At 48.3% G+C, this 14839-nt stretch overlaps 1 protein-coding gene across 1 annotated transcript in view; it reads right to left on the reverse strand.

Moving 5' to 3' along the window:
• The window catches only part of LOC140396833 (phosphatidylethanolamine-binding protein 4), a 646458-nt gene that overhangs the window by 204007 nt on the left and 427612 nt on the right, over window positions 1–14839 (reverse strand). Inside the window, exon 6 of the mRNA XM_072485589.1 lies at window positions 1691–1807. Within this exon, the coding sequence (XP_072341690.1) occupies window positions 1691–1807 (117 nt within the window). The remainder of the gene's footprint in view (window positions 1–1690; window positions 1808–14839) is intronic.

Here is a 14839-nt window from a genome sequence, read left to right on the forward strand (position 1 = left end):
GAGCAGCTCAAACAGATCATTAGGTACACGAAAATAAAAGAAAATTAAAAGAAAATACATAATAGGGCAACACATGTTCCGCAAGGTAAATACATAGACACCGGCATCAGGTGAAGCATACAGGAGTGTAGTATTAATCAGGTCTGTCCATAAGAGGGTCATTTAGGAGTCTGGTAACAGCGGGGAAGAAGCTGTTTTTGAATCTGTTCGTGTGTGTTCTCAGACTTCTGTATCTCCTGCCCGATGGAAGAAGTGTGGATGTCAGGTGTACAAAATAAATTACTTTATAAAACTGTTGGGTTATCTTAGTCGGGATGTGACATTTCTCTTACTTCCACTTATAAACTTGCTTTTAATATTCATTTTAGGACCAATACAATCCTGAAGTGAAACATGTTAGTGGGGATAAAGTGCAACTATCTCAAGCATGATTCTTCTCTTACATACTCCACCTATCCATAAGGTAAATGCAAGACACTGAATTAGCCTGACGAATAACAAACATATTGAACATCTTTCTTTTTACAAAGGTTAGGCATAAGCCCATCCTATGATGTTGCTCTAAGAGTCTGCGGACACAACTGCATTGCCTCATTATTTCGATCCCAGTCCAGACCCCAACAGTGGCTGGGATGCTGGTCTGAAACCCCACTATTTTAGTTTATCCGTGCGGAAAGAATGATTCGCTCCAGGAGTGATTGCATGATAAAATAGAGCTTTGGTATTTCTAAAACATAACTTTATTATGAATACAATATTAAAGTTCTTCACTTCCCACCCACAAAGAACAGCTCATAATTACCCTTTTAACACAACTTGCCAATTTCTCATTAAACAACAAGGAAAGAAACATACAGCTCTTAATCCAGATTCAAATTTGCAAGGCATAGAGCAATACTTGCTTTATAAAACAGATTGGGCTCCGGTTGGAACCTCTTCAGACTCGCTTCAAATCGTTGCTTCCACAAGGTTGATTCTGCCTCTTTCTTGTCCTTAGACAAGACTACTCTGCTTCAAAATATCATTACTTTATTTTGTAAACTACTTGGGAAGAAGTGTGGTCTCAGAGTCAAGCAGATCAGAATTCAGCTGCTCTCTCTCTCAAAGCTTCTCCAAATTCACTGCCTCTCTGCTTTCCTGGGCTCCGCCCAGCAATGACCTCAGCTCCCCAAGCTGAAAAACAAACTATTTCTGCAGGCTGAAAAAGCACATCGACTCCCCAGGGACCTCCCCAGTCAATTCAATTCCTCGGGTTCAATTTCACCTGCGATTCCCTCGAAGCAAAATAAAATCCTTTTTAAAATCATGACCAAACGCTATACCCCCAAGCTTTTAATGCTTAATTTTGTCCCAATATTTAGAAGCCAATATGCCAAAAATCCTCAATCATCAGACTCATTCACATTTATGCACTGCCAGTGAGGTTTGTCTATTATTGGTGGCATCAGTACAACATAAAAGTGCCAGAAGGATCGAGTGTCAGCTTCCCGATCAGACTACATGTCACAGCTAAGCTGTCCTATTATTGCATGAAGATCCCGTCAGAACAGTAAAACACACTTGCTTGTGCATCTGTGAGAGATGCATAAAGACTTAAATATCAATATTTGGAATTTGAAAGAAATTCACAGTTAAAACCGAACAGCTGAGAAAAGAAATGTTCTCCATACTTAATTTTTTGTAGTCTTACCAAAGGATTTAGTCTCCTGTTTATTCAGTGAGATCACGGTATCATCTGGCTGCTCATAAAGGAAGAACTGGTAGCGGTGGTACCCTGTGCCAGATGGTGGGGTGGGTGGCCTGTACTCTGTAATGCAATGAAACAAAATTAAAGTCATAAATACCAACGTTTTCACATTAAGGGGTCCTTTACTGAGGAAGCAATCACACGACTTATTTTTTTAAAATTAGATGTATTTATCAAGCACATCAACTCTATCAAATTTGTATTACATTTACTCTGGCATTCTGCAGTAATCAGCATTAAAGTTCGGGTCGAGTGGTGCAGCATTTTTAAATGGATATGTGCTGAAACTCCAACCACACAGATTGCAAAATGAAAACTCCAGTCACACCTGAATCCTGTCCATTTAGCTCAGGACCACAACTTGACTGAATTTAAATTTAACTTGGTTGATGCAAACAGAGCTGACGGGAGAAAGAATTAGATTGGATTCTCTTGATTTAAAGGAGCAGTATGTAACCCACTGCATCTGAACCCGGTCCCTTCATCTGCGGTTACAGTGTAACCTCTCCACTCTGGAATGCTCGGAACAAAGTCATTTCTGGATTTCAGAATTTTCTGGATTGTAGAATGACGCTAGAATGCCTCTGACGACAATTGTGCGAACCGGAAAACACCGCAGATATAAATACCTACCTGAAACACAAAGAGTGATATTTTGCAGCATACTGAATCACAGGTCTGCAGCTGACATCTTACTCAAAAGTCAGAAGAAAGGAAAAGCTCGAGTCTATGGAAGGCCGAGTCAAAAGACTGAACATAAATGGGCAAAGACCAATGTTATGCGTGAAATGGCAAGCATTAAGTCAGAGGCAGTGGACAAATTTAGGATCTTGACTCGAAGATGAACACCAAAGATCCATCCAAGGATGAAATCCAGGTTAGATTAGCGAGAGGCGGGACTACTGAATGAAATAGAGTCTGGAAGTCCAAAAGCATCAGCATGAAGCTGAAAAAAACCCCAACGAGTACAGTCACTAGTGTGGAGAATTGCATCCTGTATGTGCAAGTTAGACTCCGAAGAAAGAAATGCTGGTTTGACGGAGGACGCTCAGAATCAATTGGATCGACTGAAAGGCAATAAAGTGGGTTCGATCACGAATAGCAGTTCAGAAAGCCAGAGCTGCTCAGTACAGTTCGAGAGAGAAAGATAGTCAAGTTTGGACACTGGAAATAAGGACCCAGCAGCCTTGTCCTGGAAACAACACAAGGAGGAATGGGGGGGGTAAAAACAGAAGAACAGGAAGAAAAATCAGATGGGGGTGGATAGGATTGAGACACAAACTGTGGGAGATTTGAAGGGAGCTCCAGAAGAAGTAAAACATTGCCAAAGGCACGAATCAGTGGACAAATGTTAAAGTCTGCTGTTGGGTGCAGTTTATTGGCAGCCAAGATCTTTCCAACCCCTCTTTCAGGCACCCCGACCCGCCTTATCGACCCCCCCCCCCTTGTAGAGGCTCCTGGGAACCCTCCCTCGCGCCTTCCAATTGGCAAGGCCCCCCAGACCCGACCCCCGGCACTGATAATGCCAGGTTGGCACTGTCAGGGTACCTGGGCGACACTGCCAGGGCGCTAGGCTGCCAGTGCCAAGGTGCCAAGTGCCAGAGTGCCAGGGTACCACCCTGCACTGTCCCTGGCCACTCGGTGATTTTGAGTGCCCTGCGAGACCCCCCCCCCACCCCCAAGGCCCCGTTCACACTTGTGTGGACCAGTACTAAACGATGCCCTGGCGAGGTCTCGCATGTTGTGTCTTGAGTGCCGGGTGAATATGACATTTGAGTATTTAAATAGGTCGAATGAGAGCATTGATCTGTGATTTCACATAGTGTCTTCGATAAAAATGAGTGGTTTGTTTAGTTTCTGCTGACATTCCCTGGCAATAATAATAATGGGACCTCACAAGTTATAGTGCGAGGGGAGCTAAACATGGACAACATGACCTGTAAAGGCAGAATATGATTGATGGATTCCAACTGGATGAATTAAAAGTCTATTTCCTGGTAAAAAGATATCATTTTCTAACACTCGGTGAACCATTACCTGTTGAAGATATAAATCGAAACTGAGTAATATTGATCTAGAAATTATTGCTTCAATATTATCCCACTGAATCTTCGTAGAACATCCCGAGTTCACTAACATAACAAGATATTCTGCCAAATATTTAAATAGGTTAATGCCTCCTCTAAAATAGGAAAGAAATGTTATGCAAATGGTTTAGTTTGTAACATCTCATGTTACCAACTGCAATTGTAAGCCATTGGTTTTTTTTCCCAGACAAGTTGGATTGATCTTACAAATTATTTGCACCCTGAGCCAGGAATGCTCCATCAACATTTGGGCCCTAGCGGCGATTGACAAACTCTGGAATAACTTTAGTGTTTTCTTTGATTGTTAAATTAAACAGCTGAAGTGAACACAGTAAACTTTGGACGGGACTTTCCGCGCAACCTGCCGCATGCTTTGCAGACACCGCCTGCAAATGGCCAGCGGCAGAATGGGATTTCCCGTTGAATGCACCGCTCGCCACCATGAGACCCGCAGCGATGGGGGTGCGCCGTCGGTAGAACAGGAAGATCCTGCCAGCGTGAACAGCCGGAGAATTAATGCCAGTGTCTGGCTCTCTTACCAACCGGAATTCCTGGCAGACCGGAATTTTGGATATTCCTCAAATCATCCCTTTACCAACAGGAAGCAACCTCTACACTGTATTATTGAAATGCAGTTGATATTTTAATGTACTGTTGGAAATTTACAAGTGGAAACAATTCTGTTCTTTACTTTGAATACTTGCACATTAACACTACAAGTATTGCGCTGAACTCCACTGGTAAATGGAACTCTCTGTTAACTAGCACCTTCAATTAACCAACACCACTTAATTCCAATGCATGCCAGCTCATCAAAATCTTACTGCGGTTTGAGTTTTTCAAACTGCAAACCTCAAATGCCTCTTCAGCAATCCCTTTCCAGGAAGACAAAGTTAATTTGATGCAGCAATGTTGAGGAATAACCTCAGTGAGGCGAGTCAGTGATTTTAATATGTTAATTAGACGACACAACTCAGATCTTAGCATCCATTTAAACTTAACAACCGCGGGCCTAATTTCCCAAGTATCCCAAAACCGTCAGCTCAATGGAGAGAGCTGTCAACTCCAGCAACTAATTGCATTTCCAGCATTGCTTGTGGGCCAGAAGGAGGAATCCTTTCTTCCGGCATGGCAAGCAAATCTTGGATTACTTGATATCTCCATCCACCATCTTAACCCTCGACCCACAATCTCATTCTCCGTCCCCTTCTCCCAGTCTGGACCCATAGCACCACCAATCTTCTTGTTTGCCTGGATTTATCACTGGCTCCTGCCTCTCAATCTGGCTGTCTGCCAGTCAAGAAAAGGTTAAAATACTTCTGATAGGTTCATAAGACATTTTACAGCACAGCTGTTCGGCCCATCGTGTCCATGACGGGCAACAAAGGTCTGACTACACTATTCTCATTATCCAGCGCTCGGCCCATAGCCCTGGAGGTTATGACAGCGCAAGTGAATTTCTAAATAATTTTTTTAATGTTACAAGAGTTTCTGACTTACCACACTTCAAGCAGTGAGTTCCACACACCCACCACCTCTGAGTGAAACTCCTCAACTCCACTCTTAGCCTGCTATCTCTGTGGGGGAGGGGGGGGGCTTGTAGGCAGGGCGTCCCTGTGGGAGGTCCCTGTAATCCGCCATGCAGTAACACCATCCCCACCCCATGGGACGGGTCCACATTGGCACCCAGGGCCCTCTCCTCCCGCTCGGTGCCCACAGGGCCCCGGGGTTCACCTCGGGGTGGAGGGGCAGTTGGTTTAAGCCCCGGCTGCCTCTTCGTCAGCTGGCTCTGCCACCATTGTGTCGACGCCCTCGTCAAGACTCGCAACAAGAGAATCATGACCACAGGATGCCAGGGCGGAACTTTCAAATGGCGGCCACAATTTTTGCCCTCAACTTCGGAGGTGCTGCACTCTGGTTCCCAGAGGTCGTACTGGAGAAAACAGGGCCTGTATCGTATAGGGTTACAGTCGAGGCGAAGATCCCGCGCAAACACAGGGACCACCTTGTGGTATTATAGGTATTATGATAGGCTAAAGCACCATTGGTGGAAACTGTATGCTTTCTATTGGTTAGAATGTATGATAGCTCCGCCCTGCTAGGCGGGGTATAAGAACCCGTGCTGCCCCAGCAGCCTTCATTCTGTACCTGAGCTGCTGGGGTAAACATCTAGCTTATTAAAGCCTTCAGTTGGACTACAACCTCGCTTTAATGGTCATTGATCGTGCATCAATTTAATAAGCTAGTTTTTTAAGAAGAAAGGATGGAGCGCCGAATCAAGCCGGAGTGTCTGCAACTTAGCCCCCACGCGGCGAACTCAGCGGCAATCTTTAAGCACCGGCTGGCGTGCTTTAAAGGGTATCTCGGGACGGCCGAAAACGCACCCACGGGAGAACAGAAACTGCACGTCCTGCACTCAAGGGTGAGCCTGGAGATTTACACCCTCATCAAGGAAGCGGAAGACTTCGATGCAGCAATAGAGCTGCTAAAAGGACACTATATTCGCCCGGTAAACCAGGTCTACGCCCGGCACCTGCTTGCAACAAGGCGACAAACCCCTGGAGGAATTCTACCATGCACACCTGGTGTTGGGGAGAAGCTGCAGCTGCCCGCAGGTTTCGGCGAGCGAACACACGGAACTCTTAGTCCGGGACGCTTTCGTAGCAGGTATGCTATCTTCACAAATCCGCCAGCGTCTGTTAGAAAAGGACACCCTGGGTCACAGGGAGGCCCGGGCCCTTGCAGGCTCCCTGGACATGGCCTCCAGGAACGCCTGTGCTTAAGTTCCCGACTGCGCGGCAGCCCCCTGGGCAGCGTGGAACCCCTCCGCGGCCGACCCCTAGACTTCCCCCATTCCCTCACAGGCCTGCGCTGCAAGGTGGCCTGGCAACCCCGAGGGCCCCGTTGCTATTTTTGCGGGCAGGCCAAGCACCCCCGCCAGCGCTGCCCAGCCCGCGCATCCACCTGCAAGCGATGCGGCAAAATGGACCATTTCGTGGGGGTATGTCAGGTCTCCGGCGGCGAATGTGGACCGCAACCACAAACATCTCCACGGGCCCCGTGCGGCCAGCGGTCGCTGTCATCTTCATATTCTAGGGCCACGAGCAGACCCCGGGCGCCACCATCTTGTTCCGCGGACGCCACGTTGGAGGGATGGGCGCCGCCATTTTGTGCATCCCCCGGCCATGTGCGACCAATGGGAGCCGCCATCTTGGATGAACACCCATGACCCCAGCTCGGCTGACCACGCACTGCCTGAAGAGAACTCTCAACTGCTGCGATTAGCCTCGGCGACTCTGGATCAGTCTCGGCCTCGAACACTCTCAACTGCTACGATGACCGTATTCATCAGCGGGCACGAGACGTCCTGCCTAATCGACTCTGGGAGCACGGAGAGCTTCATACACCCTGACAGGGTAAGGCGCTGTTCTCTCCTCCTCCACCCCATTAATCAAAAATTCTCCCTGGCCTCCGGTTCACACTCAGTGGAGATAAAGGGGTTTTGTGCAGCAAACCTCACAGTCCAGGGAAGGGAGTTCAAAAATTTCCGTCTCTACGTCCTTCCCCACCTCTGCGCAGCTACACTCCTGGGTTTAGACTTCCAGTGTAACCTTCAAAGTCTGACCTTCAAATTCGGCGGACCTATACCCCCCCTTACTGTCTGCGGCCTCGCAACCCTTAAGGTCGACCCGCCTTCCCTGTTTGCGAACCTCACCCCGGATTGCAAACCCTTCGCCACCAGGAGCAGACACTACAGTGCCCAGGACCGGATCTTTATTAGGTCAGAGGTCCAAAGGCTACTGAGGGAAGGGGGTCATTGAAGCCAGTAGCAGCCCCTGGAGAGCTCAAGTAGTGGGCAACATTCCCGTATCTGGATAATGTCACCATCTGCGGCCATGACCAGCAGGACCACGACACCAACCTCTGAAAATTTCTCCAGACCGCTAAAATCCTTAACCTTACATACAACAAGGATAAATGCGTGTTTAGCACCGACCGCCTCGCCATCCTCGCCTACGTAGTGCGAAATAGAGTTATAGGCCCCGACCCTGAACACTTATGGAGTTCTCCCTCCTTCACTGCTCCAAGGCCCTGAAACGTTGCCAAGCGTTTTTCAGCTACTGCGCCCAGTGGGTCCCCAACTACGCGGACAAGGCCCGTCCCCTGATCCAATCGACAGCTTTTCCCCTGTCGATAGAGGCCCGCCAGGCTTTCAGCCGCATCAAAGCAGACATTGCAAAGGCCACGATGCACGCCATCGACGTGTCCCTCCCCTTCCAGGTCGAGAGCGATACGTCCGATGTAGCTCTGGCGGCCACCCTCAACCAAGCGGGCAGACCCGTGGCCTTCTTTTCTTGTACCCTCCATGCTTCCGAAATCCACCACTCCTCAGTCGAAAAGGAGGCCCAGGCCATAGGAGAAGCTGTGTGACATTGGAGGCATTACCTGGCCGGCAGGCGATTCACTCTCCTCACGGACCAACGGTCGGTTGCTTTCAAGTTTGATAATGCACAGCGGGGCAAGATAAAAAAACGACAAGATCTTGCGGTGGAGGATAGAACTCTCCACCTACAACTACAAGATCTTGTATCGTCCCGGGAAGCTAAACGAGCCTCCTGATGCCCTGTCCCACGGCATGTGCCAACTCACAAGTGGACCGCCTCCGAGCCCTCCACGAGGACCTCTGCCACCCGGGGGTCACTCGCTTTTTCCATTTCGTCAAGACCCGCAACCTGCCCTACTCCATCGAGCAGGTCAGGGCAGCCACCAGGGCCTGCCAAATCTGCGCGGAGTGCAAACCGCACTTTTACCGGCCAGAGAAAGCCCACCTGATAAAGGCTTCCCGTCCCTTTGAATGCCTCAGCATGGACTTCAAAGGCCCCCTCCCCTCCACCGACCGCACACATCAATCATGTTCAGGAAGTACGAGTATTCCCGGTTCCCATTCCCTGCCCCGACATGACCGCAACCACCATCATCAAGGCCCTCCATAGCATCTTTGCACTGTTCGGGTTCCCCGCTTACATACATAATGACAGGGGGTCCTCCTTTATGAGCGACGAACTGCGTCAATTCCTGCTCAGCAAGGGCATCGCCTCGAGCAGGACGACCAGTTACAACCCCCGGGGTAACGGACAGGTAGAGAGGGAGAACGGAACGGTCTGGAAGACCATCCTACTGGCCCTACGGTCCAGGGACCTCCCAGTCTCCCGCTGGCAAGAGGTCCTTCCGGATGCCCTCCACTCCATCCAGTCACTGCTTTGTACGACCACCAATCAGACACCCCACGAACGTCTCCTTGTCTTCCCTAGGAAGTCCTCCTCTGGGACCTCGCTCCCGACCTGGCTGGCATCACCCAGACCCATCCTGCTCCGAAAACACGTGCGGGTGCACAAGTCGGACCCGTTGGTCGAGAGGGTCCATCTGCCCCAGTCCGCCTACGTGGCTGACAAGAAACGGTCTCCCTGCAGGACCTTGCCCCCGCCGGAACTCCACGCACATCCCAGCCACCAGTCCCACCCTACCCTCCACCGCAGCACCTTACAGGAGGATCGGTCCTTCCGCCGGCCCCGTCTAGACCCCCGACGCCCCCCGCAGGCGCTCCCTTCCCAGGTCAACCGTTTTCCCCACCAGCGCCGTCTAGGAGTGCCGAAGCTGCCATGGAGATCGAAGCCACGCTCCCGGATTCACAGACGCCCGAGCCTCCACTGGAGTCACCACCGAAGCTCCGACGATCACGGAGGACGGCCAGGGCCCCCAATCGACTGATTGCTTCATTTTAATTGTAAATATAAACCATCAAATGTACATAGCTATCAGAATTGTAAATAGTTACTAAACACTGTAACTAATTATACTACGTTGCCATGTTTTGTAGTTTCAGGCCACCACCCCGCCGGACTCTTTTTTAACAGGGGGTGAATGTGGTATTATAGGTATTACGGTACCTGATAGGGTAAAGCCCCATTGGTGGAAACTGTATGCTTTCTATTGGTTAGGATGTATGATAGCTCTGCCCTGCTAGGCGGGGTATAAGAACCCGTGCCGCCCCAGCAGCCTTCATTCTGTACCTGAGCTGCTGGGAGAAACATCTAGCTTATTAAAGCCTTCAGTTGGACTACAAACTCGCTTTAGTGGTCACTGATCGTGCATCACACCTGAAGAAACAAGAGTCTGCATCGGAGTACGGCCAACCAGGGACATCTGTATCTCGATTTCTACAGAAATCGTTCCTTAGACAAGGCGTGCAACCCACCGTGGTCCAACGCTGGATTTGTGAGAACCAGGTGCCGACCACAGCTGTTCTCCTTCGAGGAATGGATATGTGGAGCTTCAAGGTAAGTGTTACAGCTGTAAATCCTCTCACTGCCCCGTCTGGGCTGCTGTCTATCTTCAGACAGGGATCTCTTCTGGGGGGGGAGAGGGGGGGCGCTCTGTGTGGAGGGAGGATCTGTGGGATGGGAAGGGCATTGTGGGCAGGGGGTTCCTGTGGGAGGCCCCTTTATTACAAGGGCCACTGTGGGGATTCTCCCTATTATAGAGGTCCAGGAGAGGGTGGAGTGGGTTGGGTCACCTGGTAATTGGGGTATGGGTGGGTCCCAGGCAATCTGGAGGTGGGGGGTGCTGCTGCGTGGTGCGGAGAGGGGTACGGGAGATTCGGGGTTGAATTGCGATATGGCAGGGGTGTTGGCCAGCCGCAGGACCTCGCTATCGGGCTGCCATCTTGAACCATATTCCCTGGGAATCCCTCATAATCCACACTATGCATATATTTACATGGCAAAGAACACCGAATTGCTTACCGGTTTGCACTCCCGGGGGTTCGTAAACCGGTTGCAATTCAGCTCCGGTGGGAGAACATCATCTCCCCAACGGAGAATCTAGCTCATAATCTGCAAATAGCACTGTGGAAAAAAATGGCTTAAAATATTTGACAGTTTTGAACAGTCTCAGGAATTTCTTTCTTACATTTTTCAGAAGGAAGGAAATAACTTCATTTTATTTGCAGGTAAATCAATGTTCAGAGCTTCATTATTTTGATTTCTTTAATTATGTTTCCGCTCTCCGGCAACCCAGCTTTTCACAAGTTGCTGAGGGTGACCCCTCCAGTCCACTGGGACTGGCAAAACGGAGTTTGTGACTTCATGACTGAATCATTCCTCAGCTCATTAAATGAGAACTCATTACCAGCCATTTGTTTAGATAGGCTAATGCCATCAACAGCATCAAGGCTGTTTTTTCCTCAATTCAGCCATCCCCTTCCTTTGAGAGAGCATCTACTGCTGGCAGGGACTGATGTTCTGTCAACTCCTGAATATCTTTACATAGAGGTGTCTTGAAAATAATGGAGCTCATAAAGGAGCTTCACGATGATATAGTTTCCTGCTGGGTATCTTGCGGTTAAGCTTGTCATGTGTATACATGGTACTAATTTAACATTTTTAAGAAACGCTCAAAGAAAAATGATTGAGTTTCGAAAGTGCAATGATCAGCTTTTCACAAAGCTACCCAGCACTGTTCCACATGAGGGATGTGCTTTTCTAGCCAAGGAACGCGGCAACATAACCAGCCCCATGAAGAAAGGCTGCTATGTCTCACCATAACAGCAAAAATATTTGGATCAGCCCGATTCCATTCAATAAGGACACCAGCAAGCAAGATTTAAATGTGACGATGAGAATGGCAAATGATGTAGTGCAGAAAACGGAAGGATAAAATGTCTGAAAAGTGAAGGCAGGGAGATAAAAAGACGTTGACCTTACACATCAAGGAAGCTTTACAATCAACTAAAATAATTCTAGAAAGAGCTCAAGAGATGCAAAGGACGCGATCCAATAGCCACGTCACACCCAGAGCCTCTCGCAAGATTTACCTGCTCGCCAAGCCTCGCGAGATCTGACGGGATCTGTCATGTTTATCATGTTTATGCTGGGTCACCCAGCGCCTGGGATCAAATACCCTTGCTGAGAAGACCGCAACCATTTAGCACCGGTTGCCACAAAGGGAGGGGTCTCCCAGGCAATCAGAGGCCCCTGGGTGGTTGACGTCGAGGCAGGATGGCACACTGGCACTGATGCCACCCAGGCTCCTTGGCACTGCCCGCCAAGACCCAGAAAAACAACATAGCGCGGTCGTTCCCGGTGCTTGAAACACCCCACTATCCCACCCACAATGGGACTCTTTTCCCATTAAATCACATCCAATGTTTTTCTGGCTTTCAATGGAAAGAAATACATCAGTCTAATATTGGAAAACAGAATTCAATAGTTCTTTCTTCAGAAGACTTCTCCTTTCTCATCTTGGTGATGGCAGCTTTCCCTCAACATCCATGAACTCATAAGTCACTAAACCATAGGACGGTCACAGCACAGAAAGAGGCCATTCGGCCCATGGTGTCGTTTCCAGCCAAATAAGGAGGAAACTAGCAGCTAATTTTGAAGCTTTGAATTCAGGCTACTTTCCGTTGAATAGGGACACGAGGCAGGGATGTCTATTGTCTCCGCCTCTATTTACTCTGGCAATAGAACCACTGGCCATAGCGCTTTGATCCTTCAGTAAATGGAGGGGAATAAATCGGGGAGGGCTGGAGCATAAGGAGCATATACGGATGATCTGCTTCTTTATATTACGGACCCCATATCCACTGTGGATGAGATAATGAAGCTACTTAGGAGTTTTCGCTCCTTCTCTGAGTATAAGTTGAATTTGGATAAGAGCGAATACTTCCCGATTTACCCCCATAGGGCGTGGAGCCCATCTGGGGATGTTACCTTTTCGCCTTGCTGCAACTAGCTTTCATTATCTGGGAATCCAGAAGGCCCACGATAGGGCCTCATTTCATCAATGAAATCAGACTAGTCTGGTGAATGGGGTCAAATCTGACTTACAGTCCTTGGTGGGCAGGGTCCACACTGTTAAGTGAATGTGCTCCCGAGATTTTTATTTCTTTTTCAATGTCTCCCCACTTTTCTCCCGAAGCCCTTCTTTGTCAGAATGAATAAATTAGTCTCCTCTTTTGTTTGGGTGGATAAGATTCCAAGGAGATTTACGACGTCCCTTCAGAGAAATAGGCAATCAGGAGGTTTGGCCTTACAATTTATTATTGGGTCGCCAATATTGAGAAGGTACTGAGGTAGCTTAGCGTTCCACATTCCATATGGGGTCAAATGGAGGTGAGTTCCTATGAAGGTTCTAGTCTGGGTGTATTAGTAACTGCATCCCTACCGTTCTCTCCAGCACAATTTTCCTCAAATCCGGTCGGGGTGACCACCCTGAGAATCTGGAAGCAGTTCAGACAGCATTTTAACTTCACTTCCATTTTGTTGTTGGCCCCTATCTGGAATAATCACCTCTTTTTGCCAGTGGACAGTTAGGTCATGGGAGAGGAAAGTTTTGGAGAGGTTTTTGGGACTTGTTCGTGGAAGGAAGGTTTGCCAGCTTTAAGGAGCTGGCAGAGAAATTTCAACTCCCTGGTTCCAATCTTTTTAGATACTTTCAGATTTGTGACTGTTCGCACAAGACTCTTCCCTGTTTCCCATTGGCACCACGCTCCTCCATGTTGGAGCGGGGGGGATTATTTTGTGCGTATAATGCCGGATCTCATCAGTGGAGTCGGCACCATCGAATGAGGTAACTGTGAAATGGGAGCATGAATTGGGTCCTGTTCTGGTTGATGAGGTGTGGAGAGAGACTCTTCACAGGGTCAACGCTACGTCCTCATGTGCTCGACTTAGTCTGATCTAGTTCAAGATGGTGCACGGGGACTCATCTGGCTAAGTTGGAAGATCAACGTTTTTTTCTCTGGGGTGGAGGACAGGTGTGAGTGTTGTTTGCGGCGGTGGTCTCTTTTATTCGCACCACGTCAGAGATACTTCATGTGAACGAAATGAATGAAAATCGCTTATTGTCACAAGGAGGCTTCAATGAAGTTACTGTGAAAAGCCCCTAGTCGCCACATTCCGGCGCCTGTATTGGGAGGCTGTCGATCTAGAGCTGTGTCCACTGGTGGCCATTTTCGGGGTAGCCGACTCGCCGGTGCTGCAGAGGGGGGGGGGGGGGGGGGTGAAGCCTGATGTCCTTGCCTTTGCCTAGTTAATAGCCCGGAGACGAGATCTGCCTGGGTGACGGTCTCCTACTCCGTCCAGTGCCTTAGCTTGTTTGAGTGACCTCATGTCATTCTTAAATTTGGAGAAGGACAAGTACACAATTAGGGGGGATTCTACCCAAGATGGCAGCCATTCATTTCCTTTTTTAAAGAGCTAGTCACTGTCAGTTAGTAAGGGGTTTATTTTAACGTTGGATGGGGTGAAGTTAATTTGTGCTTTTGATTGTTTGTCATGTTCTTTGTCATTGTAACTTCAATTGGATTATTGCAACTAGCAGTGTTCCCTGGGATTCGTGTTGGGACCCCTTGAGGTATATAAAAGAATAGGGTATGAGCACAGAGGGCTTGTTTGCAAACACTACCAAATTAGATGGCATAGCAAACTATGGAGAAGAATGCCTCCAAGTGCTCAAAGTTGCTGATGTTAAGTAATGGGTGAAGAGACATTGCAATTAGTTATGTCATTTATGTTAAGTATCCATTAATTGACACTGATATGTAAAGGGGCTTCAGGTGGCCTCTGTCAGGTGGTGTGTTGTTAGGAGTTTTGTGCAGAGGCTGTGGAAGTGAAATAAATGGTGTTTGGTGAAAAGGAACAAGAACTTTAGACTCTTCATTTCACAGCAACTAAACCGTCTAACAGCTGACAGGTTCGAAAATGGCTTTATTTGGTAAAGGCAATTCAACATGAATAAATCTGAAGCAGATTCTTGGAGGTAAAAGGTGGGAATATAGCCCAAATGGTGGAATTCTCAAGGAGACAAAAAGGAGCGAGGTTAAGAAACATAGATGCACGGACTTTACAAGCAGGATTATAGGCAGAAAATGCCACAAGACAGGCAAAGGGAACTTTTGGGGGCATTTTTTTTTTTTTTAAACATAGAAGCATCAATGTCAAAA

This window comes from Scyliorhinus torazame, chromosome 20 (genome assembly GCF_047496885.1).
Source record: "Scyliorhinus torazame isolate Kashiwa2021f chromosome 20, sScyTor2.1, whole genome shotgun sequence".
Lineage (NCBI taxonomy): Eukaryota > Metazoa > Chordata > Chondrichthyes > Carcharhiniformes > Scyliorhinidae > Scyliorhinus > Scyliorhinus torazame.